General features: G+C 48.7%; 2 protein-coding genes across 4 annotated transcripts; both read left to right on the top strand.

Moving 5' to 3' along the window:
* Positions 1-211: 211 nt before the first annotated feature.
* LOC146753019 (uncharacterized) lies at positions 212-3,227 on the top strand. The gene is made up of 8 exons (XM_085531065.1): positions 212-514; positions 606-704; positions 950-1,074; positions 1,264-1,426; positions 1,518-1,624; positions 1,843-1,953; positions 2,105-2,223; positions 2,389-3,227. Exons 1-8 carry the CDS (start codon positions 212-214, stop codon positions 3,186-3,188), a joined length of 1,827 nt encoding a protein of 608 aa, XP_085387191.1. The 3' UTR covers positions 3,189-3,227.
* A 13,022-nt stretch (positions 3,228-16,249) lies between these two features.
* Positions 16,250-17,121, top strand: LOC146753018 (uncharacterized). 3 transcript variants are annotated; one of them, XM_015883195.3, is made up of 2 exons: positions 16,250-16,406; positions 16,756-17,121. In XM_015883195.3, exons 1-2 carry the CDS (start codon positions 16,401-16,403, stop codon positions 17,104-17,106), a joined length of 357 nt encoding a protein of 118 aa, XP_015738681.2. In that variant the 5' UTR covers positions 16,250-16,400; the 3' UTR covers positions 17,107-17,121. The 3 variants fall into 3 exon arrangements, with proteins under 3 accessions (XP_015738681.2, XP_085387295.1, XP_085387297.1); XM_085531169.1 differs by lacking the exon at positions 16,250-16,406 and adding an exon at positions 16,415-16,453; XM_085531171.1 differs by lacking the exon at positions 16,250-16,406 and adding an exon at positions 16,432-16,475.
* Positions 17,122-19,463: the final 2,342 nt, after the last annotated feature.

Raw genomic sequence — 19,463 nt, 5'->3', positions numbered from 1 at the left:
TGTGATGCCATCACACCTCACGGGGCTGAGGTCATCCAAGAATTGCATCAGAATTGAACGGCCATTGTGACATGTGGGCTGTGGAGCAGAGCTGAGGCTGCAGGGCTCAGGCCGAGCTCAGTGCGAACCGGTGAGGTGAGCAGGGAGGAAGGGGCTCAGCCTCGTCCTGCTTCTCCATAGGTTGGCACGCAGAGGACGAAGCCCAGCAGTGATGGGACAGACACTCTGCACTTGGTTGCGGTTGACGCGCACACAGGAGGCTGCTGGCTCGGGAGAGCCAGGTGAGAGCCAAGTATCCCTGCATCCACGGCCTGCGGCCCTGCCCCTCAGCTGGCACAGCCGGCACAGAGCAGCCCCTGGGACAGCCCCCGGGGGCACCTGGCCCTGCAAGGCGCTCACTGCTGTTACTCTCTCCTCTCCAGCATGCGTGCTCTGTGGCCTACAGGATGAAGACTCGGACATCCTTGGCCACAGAAAGAGGATTCGTAGACTGTATTACCATGAATTTTGTGCGGTGAGTTCCCTTGAGTCTCCTGCCACCTTCCTCCCATCAGTGATTCCCTCCTTTCTGCCCTAACTCGACCGTGCTCTTTCCTCCTGTACAGAGATTTGCCAGCGGTCTTTGTGAAAACGCGCAAGATAATCATGAGGCACGTTTTTGCTTTGAAGACCTGATACGCACAGTGTGGGAGGCAACACAGACGGTGAGCACTGGACCGGAACAGGGAGCTTGGTGCCAGTAGAGCTCAGCCTGGTCCCCAGAAAGCAATCCCAGCCCCTCCTCCCAGCTCCAGGAGAAATCCCTGCTCTTGCAGACCAGCCCTGTTCACAAGGCAGCTCTGCAGAGTGCCACCCAGCCCTGCCCGCATCCTAAGCCCTGCCCAGAGGTGCGGGGCCCACTGCGTAGGCCCTGAGCCTGCAGCTGATGGGGCTGCTCTGCTCTTTCCAGTTCTGCTTCGTCTGTGGCACTTTGGGGGCCAGCATCACCTGCGCAGAGCCGGGATGTGAGAGGAGCTTCCATCTCCCCTGCGCCCACGAGGGCCAATGTGTCACCCAGTACTTTGGAGTGTTCAGGTAAGGGCTGCCAGGTGTGTCCTGTGGGCCTCTAACCCTGCTGTCAGCACCAGCCAAAGCAGCAAGGAACGCGCTGTGACACCTCCCAGCAGCCTGACAGAGCCAGAGCCAAGGCCTGGGGCTCCTTCCCATTCCTCTGCCCTCCTGGCAGCCCTTCTCACCTCGCCCATCCCTTCCATCTTCCTCCAGGTCCTTCTGCAGGGTGCACCGCCCACAGCAGGCAGTGCAGGCAGCACCGGAGCCGGACACAACCTGTGTCATCTGCATGGAGCCTGTAGGTGACAGCAGGTCGTACAGCACCATGGTGTGCGCAGCCTGCCAGCACGCCTGGTTCCACCGGGCCTGCATCCAGGTAGGAGCCCTCCCCTCGCCCTGTGGGCACCGCAGGCGCTCAGCAGAACCAGGCCCGGTTCACATCCACACTGCTTGTGTTTCTGCTGCAGAGAATGGCCCTGAGCTCTGGGTATCTCAGCATCCAGTGCCCCCACTGCAGAGAGAGACGGACATTTCTTCGAGACTTGCTGACTGTGGGGATCCATATCCCAGACAGGTTGGTGTCTTTCATCCAGCTCTTGAGATGTGAGGGCACATGAGCTGTGCCTGCCCAAGGACTGCCTCGCAAGGCCTGGCCCTTGGCAGCCATTAACATGGGCCTCAGTGTCATTGGGAAGCTGGAAGCAGGGATAAGGTGGATGGGGATGGATTTCATGGGTTAGTTTTAGTTCTGGGTCAGTGAGCGCTCATCACATTCCCTCCCTTCTCTGGCAGATTTCCAGAATTCTACGACAACAACGTCTATGAAGCGCTGGCAGTTTGGTATCGACGGTGCCATGCCAGAAACTGCCTTTACCCCTATGGCAGATTGCGGTCAGGAGAGGGGTGAGTGTCCTCAGCTGCCCTCTGGGGCTCTATGTGGCATCGCAGCCTCACCACGGGCTGGGGGAGCACAGACTGAGCACCAGAGCTGTGCCGGGCACTCCCTGGCTCACGGCACTTTGTCCTCACGGCCACAACCTGTTGCTTTCCACAGGCCCTGGCAGCTGCTCCTCTGCAGCTACTGTGCTGCACGAGGCACACACCGCCGTTGCTCCTACCTGAGTAATAGCAGAACCGAATGGGATTGCAACGTCTGTGCTGGAGAGGGCACCTGTAAGAGGCAAACAGCCGCGTGCTGCTGGGCTGGGGCCAGGCCAGGCCTGGCAGCGGCTGCTCAGAGCGGCCCTGCTCAAATCCCTCCAGCCCGGGATAAACGGGAGCCAGTTCCACCCCATGGCTGGAATTCCATCCTGCTCACCTTCCTGCCTTCCCTTACAGCCTCCAGCACCAGCTCAGCTCTTGCTGGCCTCGGCACCACCAGCCAGCAGGGACTGCAGCCATCTCAGAGCTCCCTGACACCCGAGAGCAGCAGCTCCGACACCACCAGCGAGCATGGACTGCAGGCAACCGAAAGCTCTTTGACAACAGAGAGCAGCAGCTCCATCACCACCAGACAGGCACCATCGGAGCCAGCTATCCAGTCTTGTGTGCCTGAGAGCAGCGGCCTGTCCATCCAGCGCAGGACGGACCGCAGGAGAGGCATGCCACATCTACAGAGGGATGAAAACACCTTTAATGAGTCAAGAAGACACCGTAGAAGAATCCATAATGCTGCCCCAATTGCTGAGAGCAGCAGCTCAGACTCTGCCAGCCAGGGGACCTCTCGGTCCTCGAGGAGCTGCCCTGCACTGGGATACAACCTCAGGTGCAGGCAGGGACTGCGGGCCCAGACAAGAAGCCGCTCTCCATTGCGGCACTGGGCCCCAGAATCTCTGAGCCGGCCCCAGAGACACCTTGGGAGCAGGCAGACAGCAAGCCCAGGTGCTCAGAGCTGCAGCTACACCACACCGGCAGCACCAGGGTCCTCCAGGGCTTCCAGAACAGCCGACGGAAGCCCATCCAGACATCCAGCGCGGGCCCGGACTCGAAGCCGCTCGCCTCTCCATCGTCGGGCTGCAGAGACCGGCAGCCAGCCCCGAAGACGCCGCACGAGCCGGTCCAGGCGGCGAGGGCCAGCCCAGGGCCGGAGCCGCTCCCGGGTAACACGTCGGGCCCGGCACATCACCAGCCAGCCCTAGTGATGCCGCAGGAGTATTATTTATATAGTTTATTTTATGATATAATAATATTTATTTATTTATTATTATTATACATATGTTTATTATATCCCTTAATAAATTTCCCCACCCTATTTCTGTGTCATGTTTGGCTTTGTTATAAATCACTCGCAATGTCAATAGTACCATGCAGTGTAAAGGCCGGGGCTGCTCCAGGCACTGCTGCACACTGTGTGCGATAAGCAAAACCCATGGCAAAAAGCACTCTGTGATAGACAGTTAGCAATGTTTCAGCTGTTCCTGTATATCAGTTAACATCACCAGCTGGCCCTACTGATGTCATAGGAGCAGTATGTACAATTTCTCCTTCCTATCCAATGTCATCTGAATCCATCCCTGTGGTCCTTGTTCCAGTGATGTTCTTTCCTCTTCCTGAGTCTCTGGAAATCATCTGCATGGAAGGCAGACTGGAGCTTCCTATTGTACTTCATCCGAGTACTCCTTGAAAAGCAGGAGTGTACCTGTAGAGCAGAGGGAGCAAGGCTTTGAGATTATCTGGTCCTGCTCTGATCTGGAGGACAAACGAAACTGTTATCTCCCTCCTGGTCGTAGGAATAGAAAATGTGTTTTGTGTGACTGTTTATTCAAATGTACTTGTTATCATCAGTTATCTGCTGTATGATTCTGTTAATAGATATTCTCACATAAAAATTAGGGTAAAACGGTTGGGAAAGAAGGGTAGGAATTGCAGCAGGTGGTGAGAAGGAAGGAAGCACAAACGATCTGAGCATGATACATCCTTATGAAGCCTGCCTTTTATTTCCTGTGTTTAGAAAAAACAGTTCTCACTTGATGGCTTTTGTTCAATCAGTGAGAAAATGAGCTATAAAAGCAGAGATAGGGAGGAGTTAACCAGCTTCCAATTTAGTGTGTTACAATTTGCTTCAGTAATAATAATAATAATAATAAAAAAAAAGAACAATCCTGGGAAACATAATTTTATAAACGAAGACTAGTAAATCAATAAGTACTATATGACTAATCATTTGCTGTTTTCTTGGTGGAGGAAGGTAGAGCTGTGATCAGAAACCAAAAGCGATGCCCCCGGCTTCTCTGCAGTCCTGATAAATTCTGCTTTACTGTAATCCACGAGAAAGGAGATTTCCATAAAGAGTGTAAACTAATGCTGGTAAATGGCATTAGGGTCTCTGCCCGCTATTATTGATTAATTCTGTGGAAAGATAATGAAATCCATTTGATGTTAGATGAGTTAATTCTTAAAAAAAGCTGCATTTTTGGGCAACAAAGTGTTTCAGGCTGAGATGCAGAGGTCGGGGGTGACTTCATCACTGACACAGTCCCCAGCTGTGGTGGGACTTCATGTAACAGCTACTTAAGCATGGGTTTGACTTGAGGTTCATAGACAGTCCTGTGGGCTTCAGTAAGAAAGGTAGGTCCTTCCGTGCTGCTGCTGTGGGGCTCACGTTGGAACAGTTAGGGACAGACAGAAATAACACATAAAGCCTTTCCTTTGTAAGCACTTGAGCATCTTACCTGGTTTGGGGAGCAGCCTTAGAGCCTGCTGCACAGATACTGAGGAGGAGGCAGGGGCTGTGTCTTCTCCTAGGGAGCAGAACCTGTTGTTCTCTCTCCTGCATAGCTGTGGCCAACACGATAGCTTTGTCAGCTCTCATATGCTGCAGTTCACAATCCCCTCTGCTTCACCAGAGCAGTTTTTCAAAGGTTCATAGTGTAAAACACATCACTCAAAAGATGCATATTCACCTCTTTGAAGAGTTTTGTTTTTCACATGGCCCTATTAGCAATACACTTCCCCATATGACAGCAGGCTGAGCAGAGCTTACCATACGAGTGATGCTATCTAAGCACATCCAAACCCACGATTGCTTCTGAGCAGAGATGAAGAAATGGACATCAACAAAAGCAATTCTGGTTTGCCAGGAAGACCCGGTGTGTGATTTTTACCACATACCACACAGCAGGCAGGAGAAAACAAACTCCAGATTAGCTGAATTCCTTCTGCGACCGAACCTGTGTTTTTGAAAGAGCCTGCTTCAGTACACAAGTGTTTGTGGGAGATTAGTCCCTATTAACTAATAACCTTTGATTATGTTTATTCCCACAGTTTGTTTGCTCAGGTGTTTGTCACACTGAAGCAGAAATATGCTTTGGTGACACAGCTTGTTCATGGCTCAGCCTGCATTTTTGTGATTTCTTGGCACCTGAATGATGGATTACTATTTTCTGAGCGAATCCCTTCTCTGAAAGGCCTTCCATGCAAGGAAGGGCTCTGGGGTAATTAGAAAAACAATAACCTTGGCATACCCTCCTGATTTGTTTTTAATGAAATTAGGTGTGCAGAGGGTAGATGCTTCGTCCAGAGTCAAATAGTGAATAAGTGGCAGAACTGACATTCCTTGTTCCTGCTCCATGCCTCCAACAAGCAGTCCAGTCGGCTTCCCCTGCCTTCCAGGCTGTTGGGTGGTTAAAGGCTATCTGTCTGCTTGCTTTTTCATACAGAATTATAACAAAAAAAAGCCAACGTCATGTATGGGGAAGCCTTGCACTGACACAGACTGGATCAGATTAATTAACAGAATGCACACTGCGTCCTCAGCCAGTGCTCAGCAGCTCAGTTGTAGTAAACTGATGTTACCTTTAGAACAACCCTGTGAAGCATCATCTCCATAGGGATAAGGAAATATAAACAGAGTGAATGAAGTTATTTGTCCAAATCCACAGAGGCAATCTAGGACAGAGCTTTGGTCTCCTCTCTGTTAGACTGCACTGCACATCTCTGCCTGGGTGCTGAAAAAAAAGGGAGCTCCTGGACAAATGAGTGAGGAGCTTCCAGGACCTCAGCCTTGAATTTGGAAGATTCACATTTCTAAAGCTGTTGTCACTCTGGCAGCAATCCTTTGGAAAGGTAACATTACCTCTTGACAACTCGACGTGGGTGCAGTGCCTCTGCAAAACTGTGCTGTCCATGTAAGTGTGCACCAGGATATGTGAAGGAAGGCAGGTAATGTGGTAACAGAAATGCTGCACCAGCACACCTATGTCTCTAGAGAAAGGGCTTTTCTGGAGAAGATGGCACTAGATGCCCTTGTAAAAGGACAAGAAGTTCTGTGCAATGAGATGCACAGCCATTGCATTGCCTTGGCCTTAGCTGCAGGGGTTTGCCTTTAAAAAGGGGCTGAGGGGAATTCTGAACCTCTTGAAAGACAGCGCTAGGTCTTCATTCCCACTCTTCATTTCTAAACCCCTACACCTCTTATTTTTTTATTTCCTGGGCTATAACTATAAGCTGCCCGAATTGCTGGTTTTCAATCTGCTTCCCACTGGTCCCGTCGCAAAATCTGATAGACTAAATACCCTTTTCTCTGTAGAGCTGGTGCTGGGTTGAAAGTGGTGAAGGCTGAAGTCCTGCCTCGGTGTTTTGAGGTGGTGTTCCTCAGGTGACAGCGCTGCAAGCTTTCCAAACCATATTGCCACGGGAGTCACATTTGGGATCTGCTCCTTGTGGCATTTTTGTGGTGACACTCTCCAGCCAGTTCATCATCTGAAGGGAGAGAAACTGGACTCTCTTGTCTAAGAGCAGAAGGCTTTGCTGGAACTGAAGACCAGATAATGTACTGACAGGCTCACGTCCCTGTACAGGACCTGACTTTGCTGTCTTTCACAGAACATTTAAGGTAAGTTTAATGGACAGATTTCTCTATTAGTAGCTGGACTGGTACTGCCAGTTCTTTGAATCATAAACCAGGTGCAGTAATTACTGTCACACTGCTCTGTGTTGATTTTCTACCAAAGAGTATAAGACTCTTCTTGCCATTCCTACTTCCATCCCATCCATCTCTGATCAGATCAACGTGGCTGACTTTGCTTCTTTTCTGGGGTAAAAGCACATATCTTTGTAGATAGCTCAGATGCCATCTGTCAGAGGTAAATGAGGATGCCCACCTTTACATTTGCGAATGAAATAGTATTCAGGATGTTGGAGAGATGTGTGATGTTAGGGGGTAATGAAGTGAGGAGACTGCTATTGTGCCTCCATATATTAAGGTAATTGTGGCTGAAACAGGGGGGAGCAAAGCAGATCTAGGCTGAACAAATAAGTTCTCATATGTCAGCATCATGAGATGCAGCAGCTCCTATGCATCTCCACATGTCTGCCTGTTACAGGAACATGAAAATGTGTGCATGGCCACATAAACAAACACAAACACCGTGACACAGCAAAAAGTGCCTGCAAGAAGAGAGAGCTAAAAAAGACTGATGGAATGATAGCAGCATCCAAACTTCCTGCCAGGGTGTGCTGTGGGTGGCAGGATAAATCTATTTCTTCCCCTCTAGGAACAGCTGCCTGCTGGAGAGAACCAGGCAGTGTACTAGCTTAGCATTGCAGTTTATTAGAAGAGTTTCTTAATAAATGGGTCAGAGCGATAGAAGAGCCATTCCAGTGCTGAAAGCTGAGGAGCTGCTGTTCCTTGTTCATGGAGACTTGGTGGAAGAGGAAGCAGCTAAGAGACAGACTTTAGCCATGGGAGGGAAAAGGATAGGAAGCTGCATTCCAGTTGGTCCACAAGGAACATTTGTTGCTTGCAGCTTAAGGGATTTATTCCTTACTTAATGTGTTACAGCCTCAGGGAAGGTGGGAAGGATCACTCTGCTGCTTATCTGCCAGTGTATCTCTAAACTGGTGCTTGTTAGTATGGAGAAGCTGATAGCATCCCTCTGGTACACTCAGACTAGAGCTAGCAGTTGCTTGGAGTCTGTTCTCAGCCAAACCTTGTCTCCTCAGTGCTCACTGTTGCTCGGAGTCCTGTGTTTTCTGCCTTAAAAACTTTGGGCTACCTTGGCCATAATGAAGATGTCCTCGCTTGGGCTGAAGTCTGTTACCTCTCTGAGCAGCAGGTCTCTCTTGAAGGTCTTGACATGCTGCCTAATGTCTGGCTACACATAATGATCTACAGCATGATGAAACAAACGTCTCACTGCAAAAAAGGTGGGTGTTTGCTTTACTCGTAGAAGTCCCCACCCGTCTGGGGAAAGTCTAATGACATCAAAAGGGTTGGAGGACTGAATCACTGTCAGAGGCCTCCCTGTGCTCCAGTCCTACAAGGCAGCTCAGCAGAGCCCAGAGTTAGGAAAGAACCTCATAAGGGTTAAAAACATCCATCAGTGAGCACTGGCCCATGGCTGAGGCCAAGTCAGGCTCCAACAGTTGCTCTCACAGTCATCTTATTGCAGTGGAGTGGGTCAGGCATATCTCAGGCAAAGGTCTCCCACCCCAAAAGGCATATGCGAAAAGAGAAACCCTATGCAAAACATTGGTGCATCAAGCTTTCCTCAGTTTCCTTGTTCTTAGAAGTGTTTCTGGATCATTTCAATTCTTAAAAATTAAAATACTAAAGTAATACCAAAACAGTCATCAAGCATTCCCTGCACGAGAATATCTTTTAGTAAATAAAACACTTGGTAACTTTAGGTATCCCTTTTTATTTACTGCATGTGTGGTTTCCAGCAAATAAAAGTTCAGATGTGTTTTCAAGACAAAAAAGAGGTAGAAAAATATCGACAAAAATGTCATGGGCTCCTGACGAAGAAGAAATGGGTCTATTTCAGACCCTGTGAAAATGGAAGGAGACTTGAAATGTCATTCAAGATGGGTTTATGTGCCCAAAAGCTTTCCTCATTTTTTTCTTTCCCTCCAGCTATAATGATCGGTCTTTTAAAAGATATTAGCCTTATTGACATCCTTAGATGATCACAGCACAACCACCTTGCTGCCACAATCTCTAAATTCCAGCCTTCCTCCCCCTGCTCTCCCTCCTCCTCTGTGCACTGTGCCTGAGGATGCTCAGTCCTGACTCTGACCTCTGTTTGGGTAAATGCTGTCCCTGGTGTAGGGCAAGTCGCTGTGGTGCTGCTCTCAGAATGCCCTGTGCAGGCAGACTTGGTGGCTTCCTTACGCTGTGCTAACATTTCTGGTGATCCTCATAGTAAAACTTGGCAGATAACAGGGTTTTATACAAAGAGATGCACATTTCTGTGTAATTTTCTCCCTTTTGTTACTAATCATATCACTGCAAAACATAGTTTACAGCATTATAAATAGGATCTGTTGCTGGAGGGGATTGTACAGCTTCTGTCAACTTTTCAGCACCCAAATGTGAAACAGAAGCAATTAAATTCCGAGGGGAAAAAAGTAACAGCGTGGAACACATCAGAAATCAGGTCATGAATTCACACAGATGGGAAAGCCAGGAAGCAGAGGGAAAGCAGGATTTTGATTGACTCACCGTCAACAGTAAATGAGCCATTGGCGGTTTACTGTCAATTTTTTGCCTTTTAATCTTCAAGTTCCAGAGGTGATGGCACCCTCCTCAACCCACTGCTTGGGGGAGGGGAAGGAGAGGGAAGTGGGGCAGGAAAAGCCATGGCCAGAGTTCAGGTGAGAGCAGGGTCAGCATCACAGAGGGAGGAAGGCAGGTTTTTTTGTTCTCTAAATCTAATAAGCAGAGCTAAAATTAAACGATATCCAGGCGATACATTCATGAGCATTAAAAATATGCCACCCGAAAGGCATCCTGAGGTCTCCGCAGATTAAATAATAATAGCTTTGTGTTAGTAACTAGAGGTATTGGCCAGCTCCAAACCCCACAGTGGGAACTGCCATACAAACATAACTGAGTGCAATGCTTGCTCTGGGGAGGCAGGAAGGAGCAGACACCTCCCAGCTGAAGGCAAGAGCTTCTGTTTGCTCTTATAAAGCATCTGCTGAATTGCTTGTGAGGAAGGGGATGCAGTGCTCAAATCACTCCTCTCCTGTGTCAGCCCAGTGTCCTCCAGTGCAAAACCAGCTGCAAGCTGGCAGCGCACAGCAGGGCACTGCACAGGAGCTGCTTGCTAAGGCTGTGCCCAAAGGCTGTCCCAGACTCAATGGGATTTTGCAAACCACGTGTGTTTTTAGCATGTAGCAACTCAGTATAGACCTCCTTTTCGAGCAGCAGTGCAGAGCTTCTGAGAATGAAGCAATCAGTTATAAAAGTAACCTTGCAGCTAAGCTTCAAGGGGGAGTTCTGCAGGCCAGCAAATTTTTGCTGTTTATTCATTCTAGACATACTTACAGACTAATTCTCCTCTTACTCTGATTTTATATCAATTACTCACCATTGATTGAGTGGAGTTAATTTAAATTTACAGCAGTGTAAGTGAGGAAAAGCTGCTCATAATCAGCAGCAAGTTCATTTTGCCACCTTTACTCACCATGAATAGTACCTCACTCATTGAATAATCCTATAAATTCCTCTCGGGGTTTCTTGCAGAATAGGATATGTGATCCGAGTAAGGATGGCAAACACTTTTCATACTTTTCAAATCAATTACTCCAGCAGACTGGACTTGGTGATACAGCACCAGATTCTATGTGTACACCCAAGATTTATAGAGAAAAACGACCTGGTAATACTGTGTGTCCTGTAAAAAAGGAGCAAGGCCATGCCACGATTTAAACCCTTGAGTCAGAGCTGACACAAAGAATTCAAACTTAATCTGAGAGCCTCAGATGTTCAGCTATGCATTCTTCATAATATTCTTATGTGCAGATTTTAATGGCATTTCCTGCCTACTGCATGGCTTGGAGTTTGGGAGAGGTGTGATGTAAGAAAGGAGGAAAAACATTATCACAGCACTATTTGGGCAGACACCATTGGAACACTCTTTTCCATGAGAGACCATCCATTCACATTGTGTATTTTCATGTGCTTCGGAAGTGATTACTTGATTTCCTCTTACTGTTAGAAAAAGAAAATGAAATGGTATTAGAGCAGGGTAATACTTGCTAAATTTTTAACTGAGAAACCACATTCACAATGGCAGCCCTTATGCAGCCTATGCTTGTTGCAATGCTATGCTGAGATGGTAATAGCAGGGCAGCAAAGTCTTTGGATACAGCAAATGAGAACAAACCCAAATACAGCAGCCACAGATGGAGAAGTGAAAGACAAGAATTGCCTACCTCTGTAGAGCCTCAGGTAGGCAGGGACTGCCAGCAAGAGATGCCCTCAGCTCCACTGCCAACCCTTAAATGAGGTCTGGGAAGGGGTGAATCCTGCCTCCACCCCTTCCAGTTATTCAGCTGCACTGCTTGCACCTGAGCTCTCCTGGGTTGGCCCTGCCTTCCCACCTGCTCCATCACTGTTTCAGACCATGACTGAGCATTTCCACAAGGGATTTCCCTGAATGAGACCAGCTTCATTAAGGGCTGATGAACTCAGAATTCCTCAGTAGTGGATCAGTTTTACATTTCCTATGTTAAATCAAAGCTTAGAAACTTAAGAATTAAGTTATATGTTTTTGTTTTTACCAGAACAATTTTGTTATCACTCAGGAGACATAGAGAAATGTATAAAATAATTAACCACACTTATTAATCATTTGAGAATGATTTATCTTGAAGACAAACACTCAGTAAGCAGAAATTATATTAAATTCTTAATCAAACAAAATAGAAGCTTAGAACAAAAGCCCTTTTATAGGGTTATCTGATGTGATCTACAGTAGGAGATAGGATCTGTGCCTCTGCAGAGGATTGTGTATTCTTTCTGTTGAGCCAGCCATTTTGCCAGGGGATAGGCCTAAAACTGTATGTTTTTCTTGCTTTGCCAATCCAAAGGAACAGGAAAGGATGCAGAGATCAGGAAGCAGCAGAGCTGATGTCAAGAACAAGCTCAAGAGGCATGGATTGATTTCCTTCAGTTTAAGTCCTCGGCCCTACAGCAGGATCTGTTATCACTGTGATACAGGGTGGATATGTGTCCATGCACTCAGGTACGTTGCCAATTCTACTATCATGATTCAGACCCTGTTGTTACTGAGGAGGTGGAGAGGGAATCTCCCCCAGTGTAGGTGGAAGGGCGGCAGCTGGACGTGGTGCAGACACAGCCCTGGTGATGGCTGAGACCAGAGGTCAGGATTGCACAGCCTGTGCCTGGCTCTGCACGTTGCGTGACAAATGGAAATTGCTTGTCTCTACCTGACTGCATGTGTTTCCACTTGATGGGTTTTGTATTTACGTGTCTACATTGGAGGAATGTGCAAGTATGGAAGCGCAGAAATTTTCAGGACCTGTAAGCAACCTGGCTTCTTTGATTTCTTCTTTTAAAAATAGTTCTGTGATTCTTTTCTAACAGGAAAAAAAAAAAAAAAAAAAAAAAAAAAAAAAAAGCATTCTTTCAGCAAAATGAATAAGAGACACAAAGATGTTTTGATATCTGAGATGACTCCATATCAGTGAAGCCATCTCATGAGTCTCATGGTGATACTGCTGGCCACACACACTTGGCAATGAGCAGCTGAGCCAACCTTAGTTCTATATCAAGCCCAGGGAATGGTAGGGCAATTTTAGTGTGTGCAGGGCAAAGCAGGTGTTCTGTGGCATGGACAAGGCAGCAGATGTGACCAATAGGTGCATCCATAGATGTTTGTGTGGTTTGTGGTGGGCAAATCAGGAAAATGCAAATAGGAACTTGTTTACATTTGCTATTGATCTGTTAGATTATTTATTTGACCTTCTGCTTCAATTCATTGCCACTTACAGTCCTGCCTACTTAGACTGTAAACCTTTCAGGAAAAGGATTATTCCTAGCCTGGAGGCTTCTTGATATTGCGTGAATCCCCAGGTGATTCTGTGATAATAATAACAGTCAAGAAGACAGGAAAAAAAAGGTTTTAAATGCACTGTGGTAAATGCTTGCAAGGGAAGATTCATGGAAACACCAGAAGAAATGGGGTAACCTTGATATGGATACGTCTAAACTAGTAACTAAAAGAGTTGGAGAGAAAGACTGGGGAAGGACCATATAACCAACAGGCAGACAACTGAACTATATTTAAGATGGTCGTTTTTAAAAGGAAGCTTATGGAAGGGAATTTTGCTCTAGTTACAGGCAAAACAGTGGGAACTAGACTCAAAGGGCCAAATAACTCCCATCTCTGGTCTGGTGTCCAGCATACACAGGGAAAGGACACAAAGTCAGCAGCCTGTGTGATAAGAGCATCCCAAGTTCTTGCATCCCCAGGTCTTGCCATTGCTTTCCCTAGAGATGCTAAGAGCCGCTCTGAATTCCCTGCTGAGACCCTGACCTCTTGTCCTGCAGATTACACAGCTGGTTGGCTAAAACCTCTCTGGCACAGACAGCGTTCCCAAGGAATACACATGGATCTCTGCTCAGGAGCAGAGGGAGGCAGAGAGGTACAGAGAGCCCTTGGAGGCTTTCATCTGCCTTGTCAGCGAGTCTGGCTATTTCTCCCTGGCTGCAGAAGCCAGCTATGATTTAAAGTGAGTTATCAGCTTGCCTCTAATCATATTTCAGTAGTTTGCTACTGTTAATAGCTTCCAATATAGCTGATATCCAGAGGAATTCTGGACCCAGTCCTGACTGTGATACTGCTCAGGGTAACAACTCCATGCAGACAATTGCTGTTATACAGACATTTCCAAAACTGCAAGGGAAGCTCCATAACTCAGCAAACACCAAATGCAAAGTTAGCAAACACAAACCTGAGTCTTCTCTTGGGTATCCAGTGCCATCTTTAAACCCAACCTTTACAAAGCAGCAATGTTTGAGGTGGTGCACAGAATAGGTGGAGCTTTATGAACAAACAGCTAGTCAGTATTTTATTTCCTTCTCATTGTTTGGCATATGGCTGCAGGCTTTGCTTGCTGGACACAATTCAAACCATACTCTGGAGAGAAGATCATTAATTTTGTCAGAGTGGGTTTTTTGGGGGGGTCATAGCAGCAAGCTGCCAACTAACTTAGTTGCACAGCATCTCAGGTTGGTGCGGGCAGATGATGGGTTTGGGTTTCTGTTTGGGAGGCAGGGATGTTACAGTAGGGAATTTCCTAGTTTTGTGCTGCTCAATTTAAATCCCCTATGTCTAATTTTTAGGTCCGACTTAGCGTTATGAAGCATCTCTCATTTTAACCATTTATTTTATCCATTAGTTTTGGTTGGAGTCAGGGACCGAGAACACAGGGCCAACCCAATGGGTGGGTGATCTCTCCTGGTGCTTGGTTTAATCATTTTGCTTAGTACTGGGAAAATCCATCCCTCTAGACATTCAGGCATGGATTGTAGACATGAAATGTAGACATTCAGCAACATCAGCCTTGAGACCTTCCTCTTCTTTCTTTGCAGTTCCTGGTATTTGCTGTACCTCTTCATCCCTGCAATAGACAAGTAGAGATCCTATGGAAAACATCCACTCTCAGTCAAACATCTTGCTCTTCTGAAGCATAGGTCTGCCATGTGCAATGTGTGAATCAGGCTTCTGCCTGCAAATAGTATGTGATAGAACAGGAAGGGACCAGATTGCTAGAAATATGTGCAAAGGAGCTGGATTTGCTAGGTCTTCATGTTACATTTGCACCTGCTATTTCCTGCCTTCTAAATACATGACATTTCAGTATCAGCAATTTCTTCAGGGCTTTGCTTCTCTTATGTATGCTTGTGCACGTATATGTGCATAAATTCATTGGGGGTTTTTTTTGTTGGTTTTTTTTGTTGGTTTTTTTTTGTTTTTTTGTGGTTTTTTGTTTGTTTGTTTGTTTGTTTTTGTAAAAGCAAACTGAAACTTCAGAAATTCCATCGTGTGAGTTGAGCTTCATTCCTTCATGTGATTCATTGGTTACATGGGAACATTTATCCAGACTGTATAGACTTCTACCATCCGGGCTGTGGGAGTACCTGATAGCAGGAGTGCGTGGTTATCCTCCTTGTAGGTCAGCTGAAGGTCCACGCTGAAGGACAAGGCACTTGCAGGCACGTAAGCTGAAGAACAGAATGCAGAGTCCACGGAAACTTGCCGCCCATCAACGATAAGAAAGAAGAATGGACTCCTGTTGTAGAAGATGGGAGAGTGAAACAGATGCCTCGGCTCAACAAAACACCAGTACGAGCTGGTTTGGACTACCCCCCACTAAAAGGTTGGAAGTTCACAGCGGGGTAGACTACTAGCCTTCATCCAATGACCACTGGAGACCCCCACCCCATTTTTAGGACGCATGTTCAAGAGAGTCGGACAATATGTTAATAATTTCTCAGAATTCCAGGCCATTTCTGTGAAACGTAATGAATATGTAAATGTTCTGTCTGTAAATATGTACCTAGAGCTTTTCTTGGAGTGCGAGTCCTCTTGGAGGAGGAGATATCCCCCTCGCATCTGGCGCCATGACGAGCATAGCTGCTTTATAAGCTTACGTGGGTTATAGAGTTTGATTCCGCATGTCTATTCACTATGTCCCTTCACTATTAAGAGGACAAAGAACTTCTGGCACAGAAAGATGCCCACCTGCAAGGCCCAAATGTCATGCTTCTTCCTTCCTCGCTCTGCTTGGTAAAACTCAGCGTGGGGCTCATTTGGAAGGAAGGTTTGGTGTTTGGATTTCTCGGGCAGTCGTCACCTAAAGCCTGGAGTGCCTGCGTCAACTGTGGCGGTGCAACTCCCGCACCCCACATTCTCCCCCTTCTCTCAGGCCTCTCGGTGCACCTCTTCTCCTCAGACAAGAAGTGGAGGCTCTCCCCTTCCCTCGTCCCTGCTCGCTTCTGGGTAGCACGGGGCGATGGATCGGAACATCAGGGGATGCCCCCGTTGCATCCGACTCCTGGCTTTGCGCCCCATTGCCCAGGAACAGCCTCTCCCGACAGGAAGGGCTGAGATGGCTGTGCTCGTGCGGCCCGGAGAAGGCTCTGGGGAGACCTGATGGCGGCCTTCTCATCCTCGGAGGGAGCTCACACACGGAGGGACCGCGACTTCTTACGCGCCCTGACAGTGTCCCAGCAGCGGACTCGTCGCCCTGCGCACACCAAGTCGGTCATCGCCGCGTCCTTATGTACAGAGTGCAGGCCGAGGCGCTCGGCGGCTTCCATAGAAGGACGCAGTGTTTCCCGATGAGGGCCCTGGCACACGCCGCCCCAAGCAGCAGCGGACACCGGGCGGCACCGCCGGACCACACGAACGCGCAGCAGGCACAGGCTCCGGCCCTGCACGGCCTCCTGCACGCCCCTCCCCTCCACCCCTCCTATTGGCCAGCCCTTCCCCATTCAGCCATCTGATTGGTTTTCACTGCTGCCTATTATTGGCGCGCCCTTCATCCGGCGCGTGGAGGCGTGACGTCACTCGACACGACGCGCCGCGCGGTGGATGGGGGTGAGTGTCACATGACCCGGGGCCACGGCGGTGCGGGGCTGAGGGGAGTGAGTGGTTGCGGGGCTGGCGGTGCGTTACGGGGCGTGGGGGGTCCCGTAGGGCTGGGAAGGGACTGCGAGGCGTTCCGATGGAGCTGCGGGTGCCTGGACGTGTTTGGGGTCCGCGTGGGGCTGGGAGGGGGGCGGGGAAGCGGGGGGTCTCGTGAGGCCGGGGGAGCGCGTGGCTGTTATGCGGGGCTGTTATGCGGGGTATTCCCCTGAGACTCGGGAGAAGGGGCCGGGGGTCTCCGTGCCCGACAGGGCTGTTCTCCCCGTGATTCCCCCTCCTCCCTTTCGTTCTGCTCTTGCAGACCATGGCTGCCCCTCTGTCCCCCACGGTGGTGCTGGGCGAGGCCTCGGAGAGCGACTCGGAGCCAGAGCCGGGGGGGACCGCAGCCGGGACCCGTGCGGTGGGGCTGAAGGTTCCTGGGGAGGCGTCGGAGACTGAGGAGGAGGAGGAAGAGGACGGCGTGTCCCGAGTGCCACTGCCGGGGGTGTCCCGGGGGGGCACCTCACTGCTGCAGCAGCGGCTGGGGGCGGGAGAGGGGCGGCTGCGGGGTGCGATGGCTGAGGCGCTGGGACGCGGTTTCAGTGGGGCTGCGCGGCTGCTGGAAGGCCACGAAAAGGGGGAAGCGTGTGTTTGTGTGTGTGTGTGTGCGTGAGTGTGTGCGCGTGTGTGTGTGTGCACGTGCGTGTGTGCGTGTGTGTGTGTGCGCGTGCATGTGTGTGTGCGTGTGTGTGTGTGTGTGAGAGTGTGTGTGCGTGTGTGTGTGTGTGTGTGCGTGTGTGTGCGCGTGCATGTGTGTGTGCGTGTGTGTGTGTGTGAGAGTGTGTGTGCGTGTGTGTGTGTGTGTGTGCGTGTGTGTGCGCGTGCATGTGTGTGTGCGTGTGTGTGTGTGTGAGAGTGTGTGTGTGTGTGTGTGCGTGTGTGTGTGTGTGTGTGTGTGTGCGTGTGTGTATATGTGTGAGTGTGTGTGCGTGTGTGTGTGTGCGTGTGTGTGTGTGTGTGTATGTGTGAGTGCGTGTGTGTGCGTGTGTGTGTGTATGCGTGTGTGTGTGTGTGTGCGTGTGTGTGTGTGTGCGTGTGTGTGTGTGCGCATGCATGTGTGTGTGCGTGTGTGTGTGTGTGAGAGTGTGTGCGCGTGTGTGTGTGCGTGTGTGTGTGTGCGCGTGCATGTGTGTGTGCGTGTGTGTGTGAGACTGTGTGTGTGTGCGTGTGTGTGTGTGCGTGTGTGTGTGAGACTGTGTGTGTGTGTGTGTGTGTGTGTGTGCGCGCGTGTGTGTGTGCGTATGTGTGTGTGTGCGTGTGTGTGTGCGTGTGTGTGTGCGCGCGTGTGTGTGCGTGTGCTTTTGTGTGTGTGTGTGCGTGTGTGTGTGCGTGTTCGTGTGTGCGTAAGTGTGTGTGTGTGTGCGTGTGCGTGTGTGCGTGTGTGTATGCGTGAGTGTGTGCGCGCATGTGCGTGTGTGTGCATGACTATGGAAAAAGAAAAGATGATACAAATGGGAATTTGGGAAAATGAAATGGGAAAATGGACATTATCTGATGGATGGGTGGTTTTACCAAAATCAGTAGCTATGAGGGTGTTACGGAGGTTCCATGTTACATTGGGGTACTCAGGCCTTAGTGGATCAGTTTGCCAATAATTATATGTGTACAGGGCTACATAACATAGCAAAGGGGATTGTTAATGGATATATGACTTGCTGGAGGGTGAATGCAAAGAATATGAGAAAAAGAATCCCAGGAGGGCGAGAATTGGCTTATCAACCCTTCGCAAGGATCCAGTTGGACTTTACTGAACTCCCTAAAACTGGGAGATATAAATATTTATTAGTGATTGTAGACCATCTTACAAACTATGTTGAGGCATTCCCTAAAGCACAAACAGTAGTGAAGGTACTATTAGAAAATATAATTCCTCGATATGGAATTAGAGAAGCAATAGATTCTGACAAGGGACCTCATTTTGTGTCAAAGGTTACACATGACACAATGAAAATTCTAAGGATTAAATGGGAATATCATATTCCTTGGCACCCTCAGAGCTCTGGTAAAGTAGAATGAATGAATGGGGAAATTAAAAAACAACTTAGAAAATTAATGATAGGAACTAAGACATCTTGGATAAAATGCTTGCTGTTAGCTCTGTTAAATATATGTGTGAAGCCCAGAACTGATCTGGGAATTTCACCTTTTGAAATGCTGTATGGTATGCCCTATAATTCTTGAAATACCTCTTGGTCACCCCCATTTACAAGATGATCAATTAAAATCTTATACAATTAATGAATGGGTGCAAGGAACTACAAGAAGGATCTGATTGCACAGCAGTCCCCATTGGAGATAGCAATCCATAGGATACAGCCAGGGGATGGGGTCCTAATAAAAACTTGGAAAGAAGCTACACTAACACCACAAGGGGAAGGTCCCTATGTTGTTTTATTTACTGCAGAAACAGCTATTCGAACCGCAGAGAGAGGATGGACTCATGCCAGACGTGTTAAAGGACCCATCGGTGACGAGAAGTGGGAGGTAGCTCCCGGGAGTGACGACTTGAAACTCACACTGCGACAAGCCCAATGGGTATTCCAGGTAAAGGCTTCCCCTGAAGAACACTACTGCTGCTGAGAAGAACTAAAAAAACCCCTCGTAGCTGGTTGCAACCCAGTTGACGAGTGAGGCAGAGGAGTGAACTGTGGGGAAAGATGGGCCTTAGGGGTATCCATTGGTACTTGGGGATTCTCACAGTGATCACATTTTGTATAGCAGCACAGCGCCACCCACACCAAGCTTCCTTACATCCCTGTGTGACCTGGTACCTATACAGCCCAGTCTAAACCAAAAGGGTTACTATTTTTGCCTAAGCTCAAACCCAGGGAGGGGATACTGTAACCACCCAGGCTCATATTACTGTGCCTATTAGGGATGTGAAACTATTGCCTCAGATTGGGCACCTGGGGCTGGGCAGGATAAATATCTACAAGCAGGGCATGGACCCTATGGGTGCATACCTCCTAA

Source organism: Coturnix japonica, unplaced genomic scaffold (genome assembly GCF_054131305.1).
Source record: "Coturnix japonica strain WE unplaced genomic scaffold, WE-NBRP24 Scf040, whole genome shotgun sequence".
Taxonomy (NCBI): Eukaryota; Metazoa; Chordata; class Aves; order Galliformes; family Phasianidae; genus Coturnix; species Coturnix japonica.
This window is presented reverse-complemented; position numbering and strand designations above follow the sequence as displayed.